Source organism: Dendrobium catenatum, unplaced genomic scaffold, assembly GCF_001605985.2.
Source record: "Dendrobium catenatum unplaced genomic scaffold, ASM160598v2 fragScaff_scaffold_1385, whole genome shotgun sequence".
Lineage (NCBI taxonomy): Eukaryota > Viridiplantae > Streptophyta > Magnoliopsida > Asparagales > Orchidaceae > Dendrobium > Dendrobium catenatum.
The window spans coordinates 44,599-53,037 of NW_021319847.1; the positions used below are offsets into that span (position 1 = coordinate 44,599).

The 8,439-nt window shown below is 33.4% G+C and overlaps 1 protein-coding gene across 1 annotated transcript; it reads left to right on the forward strand.

The window, feature by feature from the left end:
* Positions 1–4,349: 4,349 nt before the first annotated feature.
* Positions 4,350–5,549, forward strand: LOC114580895. The gene is made up of 3 exons (XM_028699753.1): positions 4,350–5,064; positions 5,131–5,229; positions 5,413–5,549. The coding sequence occupies exons 1-3, from the start codon at positions 4,350–4,352 to the stop codon at positions 5,547–5,549; spliced, it is 951 nt and encodes a 316-aa protein (XP_028555586.1).
* Positions 5,550–8,439: the final 2,890 nt, after the last annotated feature.

An 8,439-nucleotide genomic window follows, 5' to 3' on the forward strand; every position in this document is an offset into this window, starting at 1 on the left:
AAATATTTTTTAATAATTATTTAAAACTCTCTTAATTAAAATACAATTAAAATTAATTAAAATTTAATTAAAACCCTAATACGACGGTGGTCAGACACGCGGTAGCTCTCCACTGGCTGATTCAAAACCATTGACATGGTTTGCAATCATTACTAATGATTGCGTGGAAGCGGCATTAAAATCAGCACCGAATCACTAATCCCCATCAACAAAAGAGCGGGACTATCTGATCGAGCGCAATTTAGCTCAACGGCTCTGATCGAGCTGGATGAAATGATTGACTGCGGGATCAATCTTGCTATTCGAACAGAATGACAGAACAATGAGATCTCCACCATTGATCAAGTGATCAACAACGGAGATCTTGTACATCGAGACCTATGGCGAAATCGAAGCCCTGATAGATTTTTCATCTCATTCTCAAGATCGAATCAACCAAATCAAATAAAATTTTAAACACATGATCTGCACATGAACAAAAATCAGGGGGAATAAGTTATATAGCTCAAAATGCACTTTTTGAAATGCTATTTAATTCTAAGTATCCTGATCGAGGGTTTTGATTTTACCTCAATCCAATAAATGGATTTGAGAGATCTAGATATGGTTGAGCTTGTAGACTATCATCAAATGTTTTCCTAATTGAACTAGAGCTTTGATTTACCTTGGATTGAACGGAATTCACCTAGGAAGCTTTTGGCCTTCGGTTCGCTGGAGGATCACCGCCGGCAAGCTTTGACCGATGGAATTTGGATTAGAAAAGGTGGAGCTATGCTAGGGGATCTTACACACAAGAAGTCTTGGGTTGAGAGCCACTAGCAAGAGAATAAGATCAAGAGAGACTTTTTAAGAACCCTAAAATATATATTTATAACCCTAGACCTATCATGGATGGCTAGGATTGAATTAAGGCATGATTAGGAGGGAATTCGGTTCAAAAGCATGGGACCTAGCTCTAGGGATCAATAGGAAATAATTCTAGGCATTAAATACTATTAATTTGACTTAAATAGGTCAAAGCTTGACTTGGTCAACCTAGTTAAGTAGAGCCTAAGAGGTGAGGGTTGAGCCTTTGATGAGTTTGATTTGGATTAGAACTTGAATAGACCCATTAAAGCTAATTGGGTCAACCTGGGTTGACCTGGTCAACCAGGTTAACCCAAGGCATGGGCCTAGGCTCAATAAAATCAGTTTGACCTAAGAAATTAAATGGAAGGGGTCTCAGGGCCTGGCTTGGTCAATTTGACCTGGTGAACTCTTTGACCACAAGTCTGGGAAAAACCAAGGTCAATACTTGTGTATAATGCTAATTTATGTGCATGTCCTATAAGCATTCTAACAAACAAACCAATGGCAATCTTAAGTTATAATCTTGATAAGTATGTTTATTTTTAGGTAAATTCAAGAGTAATCTTGTAATATATGAAGTTTTATTAGTCATCCAAAACTCTTGTTCGTAAATTTTAAAAGCTTCTTCTCTAAATCTTATCAGTTAAATAGAGTTATTGGGAAATTCATGATCTTATTCAAAAATGTATGCATTTGTGTGCAAGGGTTAAAAAAATGAAAAATAGAGAGTCTCTATTTCTTTACTCAAAATTTCATTTGACATGAGTTTTAAGTTGGAATAAATGAGTGAAATAAGGGTTCGTTGTTGTTGTTTGCTTTCAATGTAAAAATGCAAGAAAATCTTATGAGTAAATGGAGTTTTGCAACGTATTTTGTATTATCTTGTGTTATGATTTGGGAAAAGGAAAAGTATTTGAATTATGTAAAGTGTAAGTGTATATGTGCTGATAGGTGTTTTGTGTGAGAAGTGTATGTTGAAAGAGTATTGTATGAGGAAGGTGAAAAAGTAAAGTGTTTGGTTTGGTAGGAAAAGGTGACTAGTGTGTGTGTACTGAAAGATGGAAATTGCTTGTGTTTTGGAAAGTAGTGATATGGATTTTATAAGTAAGTCAACTTGTGTGTTTGAGAAAGTGGTGCTATGGAGTTTATATGTAAGTAAACTTATGTGTGTTTTGGAATGGTGGAAATTGTGTATGTGAAAAGTAAGGTGTAGTGTGTGATCTTTGAATGATGAAGTGTGCATTTTGAATGGTGAAAATTTATAATGGAATGATATTATGTGAGAAAGGTAAAAGTAAAGTGTTTGATTTTTGAGAGGTAAAGTGACATGTGTAGGCGTTTTTTAAAATTAGAATTGTGAAGTTTGTACATATTTTGAGAGTTGAGAAATCAACGTATAGGAAATAAAGGTGTGTGTTAGAAAAGGGAGAAGTGTATATTTGAAAGTTGAAGATGTATAGTTTTGATAAGTGAAAGTATTTGTGTTAAAGTCTGGTTGGTTTGGGTAATTGTCGAAAAGAAAAAACTCTCATTTTTTCTCTACCTCTCTCTCTCTCTCTCTCTCTCTCTCTCTCTCTCCTTCTTTTTCATCTTTTTTGTGCCTCAGGGTGAAAATTGGAAAATAAAAAGGTTGCTTTTAAAAGTGAAAAGTTCAAAGTGCAATCAATTGAACTAGTGTGCAAGCTTAAAAAAGATACATTTTTATTTAAATTATATTTTTTTTCAATCATTTCAATTATAATTATAAAATGTGGTTTTAATACATGCTTCATTGTCTTTGTTTGCAAGAACTACGAGAAATGGTATCTAGCCAGGTGGGGGTGCTATAGGTAGAAATACTGAATGTTGGCTCTAGTAGGTTGTAAGTATTCTAAAACTTAGGTAGCCTTAAGAACCAAAAACCTTTGATGTGATTGTGGGAGTTTCTAACCTTAAAACCTTATAGAAACCTTAATTTTGTTTATTATGTATTTTAAATTCAAAAGTACTTGCAAATTATTTTTATTATGCTACATAGATTTTTTTTTTGTAATTTAGAATCCAAAAACTATTTACATTCATGCACATGTCCAAAGGATTAGTAACAATACTTTTCATCCAATATTATTTTAGTGACACTTATGGACAAAAATTAAGGACGAGTCTTAGGAAACTTAGATTTATGATGCATGCACCCTTTATGAATGATAATATTAAATATAAAAAAATTAATGATACCTCACTTTTAAAATTAGTGAATACTTTTAACCTAAGTGCAATAAATCCTAAATAATAATCAAACTTAAATGATAAATCAATCTTTAAAAATAGAAGTTGCAATCAATTAGATAAAATACAATAATACTAATATGAAAGTTAAACATAAATATTAAAATAATCTATAATTAATTTAAAAAATGATTAATTAAAATATCTTAAGTAACTAATCTTATTAAATAACCTTAATAGTTTAAATTCAATTTAAAATAAAGTTAAAAATACTAAATACACTAAAATTTTAATTTGAACATAAAATTTCCTTGGCCTTTCCACAAACTAAATCCAATCAATTAGAAAAATTCAACCAATATATAAACTTAGGATTTATCCAAACCACACCGCCTACTATGTTTCAACCTAAGCTTATGAGTTTATGTTTTTTATGATAATAAATATTATGGCTCACATCTTTATATTTTATAGTATTTTTTATTTTATACTTAGTTTATGTGTATACTAATATTTTAGGGAAATCATACTTCGGACTAAGACTTCAAGACAGATTAGATTAGATTTTCATGTAATGAAGTTTGTAAATTTTTTTATTTTTATTAACTCTGAGAGACTGTGATTGTATCACAGGAGATAGGCGACGGGATTGCAGTAATTGCTAGAGAGAGAGAAACTGCTAGAGAGAGAAATTGCCATAATTTCAAACTTTTTAATTCCCAATTTTTCTGGAAACTTCATCGTCGGAGATAGGCGACGAAGGGGGATGGCTGTCGACCTCCTGTCGACGTGCTTAAGGCATCGGAAGGATTAGATGGACGAATCAAGAACAAGGAGGATCAGCACTGGTTGTTTCAGCGATCAGAAGCAGATAAGTTGAAGAAGGTTGATGACCGTCGACCTCCTGTCGACGCGATTATGTCAAAGGAAGGATCAAATGGAAGTATCAAGAATAAGGAGGATCAATAATGGTTGTTTCAGCAATCAGGAGCAAATAAGGTATAATCTCAAATCACTGCAAAACCTCTCGTTATCAAAGAGGTATGCGATATTCCAATGAAGAAGACAGTGGAATACGTGGAAGGTATGGGAAAAATAATTTTGAACAATTCAGATAGTATAACTCCATTGTTTGAAAAATCGCGATCAAATTTGAAACATAAGGAGTTTGAAGCTTCTTCATCTGAATTTAAGATTTTTGTTAACAAATTTGGATGTTCAAATGCAATCTCTGTCCCTTAGCTAGAGTAAATGCGAACATTTTGAAAAATGTTATTGATAAATCTAATTCTATGGAAAAGCTTTCTTCTGTTCCTTGTTCTGACTTTTCAAACAATCCAGTAAATCAATCTGTAATTGGTGGAACTGGTTTAAAGGAAGCTGTAGTGAAGAATTCTGAAGGAGTTAAATTGAATGTTGTTAATGCGTGGAAGAAGACACAACACATAAAGTTAAACTATGACATGGATTCGACTCCTGTTACTGATGATGGGATTGCAGTAATTATGAATTGTAAATCAGAAAATGTTAATTCTCAAGTTCTCAAGAATTCTCTGGTTATCAAAGTATTGGGTAATAATATCCCTTTTCCAGTATGTAGCAGAGAACTAAGGAGACAATGGGCTAGATTTAGTAATTTCCATCTCACGACTTTGGGGCTTGACTGGATTCTATGTTCCTTTTCAAAATCAGAAGTAGTTGAAGAAGTCTTGGAGGGAAGTCCTTGGTTCATAGGAGGAAATATAATTGGACTAGATAAATGGTCCCCCAACTTTTCACCCGAAGCCCTTAAAGGACTTACAGCTCTGATATGGATTCGATTGCCATGTTTACCATTGCACTGCTGGGATGAACAGAACATCTGTCGGATAGCTTCCAAGATAGGAATTCCTATTTATCTAGATGGGAATTCTTTTAAATGGGGTAAAAGAGAATATGCCCGAGTATGTGTATGCATGGATCTGGACAAAAAAGTTCCTAAGGGAATTTGGATAGAAGGGCTACATGGTAGATCATTTCAAAGGGTAGAATATGAGAAGATATCTTCTCTTTGATACCATTGTGGAAAACTAGGCCATTTAAAGAGCAAATGTTCTTTGATCAATAATGCTTCTTCCAGAACAGTAGCTGAAGTATTTAAAGTTAATGGGAAGATAACGGATCAAGAACGAGGTAATTCCAGGGAACAAGATGAATTAGGACCTTAGATACAGGTCAAATTCAAGAGGAATAGAGCTGCTAGGACAAATTTTTTTAAGCAAAAATTTGATACTCAAAAAGTACAAACTCAAACTAAATACATACCAAAAGCTGCTAAGATTAATGAAACAAAAATAGTTCCTATTTCTATTTCAGATTCATTCAATAAAACCATTGGTTTGGAAGAGAACAAAAGCACTGAAGTTCTATTGAATAACTGTTTCAGTATCCTGGAAGAAGACTTGCATAACAATGATCTTGATGAGCCCAAAGATAAAGGCAGTAATGCATAAACAATTAAAACAAATCCTCTTATTGAAGATGAGAGGGATGTTTCAATTTCTAAGGCTTTTTTTAATACATAAGGAGATGAAATAGTAAAAGAATTAAATGGAAATGTACAGCTTGCTAAAGAAAATCTTCAAGTGGAGTTCCTGGAGAAGATTGATTCTCAATCAAATGACAACAATGGGACGGGTTGCTTGTGAACTCTGGTAAATCCTGAGGGATTACCAGCGAACTCAAGTATTCCATTTCATAAATCAGATTTTAAACTACAAAAAGAGCTGAAATCCTTGGGAAAGGATAATATTATTTCTCATGGGAGAAAAGGAGGAGGTCTAATTAAAGGTAGGAAAGGGAGTAATCCCGGTTCTTATCAATAATGACTTCAATAATTTTTTGGAATTGTAGGGGGTCTAGAAAGAAAGAAGCCTCCCATTACTTGAACGAATGCATTAAGGAGAATGATTTAATCTTTGTTGGGATTTATGAAACAAAGATTTCTTCCTTAGATATAAAGGATTGTGATAGATTCATTGGTAATTTATGGGATTTTTATATTATCCCTGCAGAAGGACTCTCAGGATGTCTTATGGTTTGTTGGAGGAAGGATTTTGCTTCATTTTCAATTTGGCGACTTCTTCTCAAGCAATTATGGGAGAACTAAATATCTTCAATAAAGGTGTTTGGCTCATTGCTTCTATCTATGGGAGTAATGACTTATACAAAAGAAGGAGCCTTTGGAAAACTCTTGAAGATAATTCAAACTCAGATTTACCCATTATCATAGGAGGGGATTTCAACTGTCTCCTATCTCAAGAAGACAAGCATGGAGGGAAAAAATTCAAATTTTCTCAGAGGTTTCAAGATATGAGGAATTTTATTAGCTCTTGTGATCTACATGATTTGAAATTCATTGGACTAAGGTTTACTTGGTGTAATAACAAGACAGGAGGAGCAAGGATCATGGAAAGATTAGATAGATGCATTTTGAATTCGATAGCAATACAAACAATTCAAAATCTGTTTATAAAACACCTACCAAGATTAGCATCTGATCATTGCCCCATTTTATTAAATCTGATGATGCCAGTTATTCGGAAAAATAGAATGATAAGATATGAAGAAGTTTGGTCTTCATATGCAGCTCAACTGGAATAGTTAATAGCTCTTGGAAGAAGAATATGAATGGAGATCGAGTTAATGTTTTAATTAAGAAATTTAAAAGAGTGTCGAAAGCTCTTTTTTTCTGGATTAAATCCAAGCACAAGGATTTGAAGGTTTTAAAGGAAAGTCTATTGAAAGAAATTTTAGAAATGCAACCAGAAGAAGCCGAGGATGGAGGTTTGTCCAACAACAAGTTACAGCTGCTGAAATAAAAAATTCATGAGTTGAATATTACTCTTTCTCGACTTAACACATGGTGGAGGCAAAGAGCAAAGACAAAATGGATGGATGAAGGTGATTCAAACTCCAAATTTTTTCACATTTATGCATCTGGGAGACGAAATAATAACTGGATTCAGCAAATTAAGGATAAAAATGGGAATATTACTGAAGACCAAAAGCAAATTGAAAACATCTTTTATGACTTTTTCAAAGATAAATGGGAAGAGAAGGAGTGTTTGTTATCAGGTTGGCCTACTCCTTACAATGTTTTGAATGAAGCAGATAAAAAAATTCTGGCTGAAGGTTTCAGGGAAGAAGAATTAGAAGAAGTGGTTAAGCATCTTGATTCCAACATTTCTCCAGGTATAGATGGCATTTCAAACTCTTTCATTAGAAAATTCTGGGTAATCATTAAAGAAGATGTTTGGAAGGCTATTTGCTCTTTTTTTGAACAAGGCATTATGAGTCCAAGTTGGAAAGAAACTTTGTTAGTCCTCATACCAAAAACAGAAAATTCAAATTTGCCTTCCAACTTTAGACCTATTAGTCTTTGTTTAACAATTTATAAGTTAGTTGCTAAGATGCTATTGAACAGGATGATTGGTCTCATTCCTAAACTTATTTCTGAAGACCAATCGGCTTTTATTAAAGGTAGATTGGGTTCAGAACACATTTTATTAGCCCATGAAGTTTGTAATAAATTTAGATTTTCAAAATTTAAAAAAGGACTCATTGCTATTAAAATTGACATGGAGCAAGCCTATGATAGTATGGGATGGGTTACTCTTACCCAAGTCTTGAAGAATTTGGGATTCCGAGATAAGTTTGCAAATTATCTCATTCAATGTGTTACTGATTCCAATTTTTCTATAATTATTAAAGGTAACAATTCTAATTGGGGTAAGGCAAAAAGGGGATTTAGGCAAGGCTGCCCCCTATCTCCATTTCTTTTCATATTATGTTCTCAACTCCTATCAGATGAGGTTATACAGAATAGGAAGGAATTGGGCATCAAAGTTGCTCCCAATGCTGAAAAAATTTCCCTACTTTTGTATGCGGATGACATTATCCTGTTTTTAGAAGCCAATAGGAGAAAAGTCAAGATAGCTAAGAAGATTTTGAAACATTTCTGCAACTGGACTGGGCAAAAGATTAATGTTCATAAATCTTCCATTTTATTTGGTAATTCGGTTCATAAAAAGAGAGGTAGGAGATTGGCAAATATTCTGGATTTCAAGGTAGTGAAAAATCTTAAATACCTTGGTATTAATATAGAATTGAGGAGGTCTTCTCAGACAGACTTCTTCCATTTGCTGGACAAAGCAAACAAACATTTAAATGTATGGGGTAACCGTTACATCTCTTTATCTGGGAAGATACAACTTCTCAAATTGGTATTATCTACTTTACCTGTATATCACATTACTCATTCTTTAGTACCCTTGGGAGTACTAAAGGAATTGGATAGAATGAGTATAGATTTTTTGAGGAATAAATATGATGGTAGTAAAG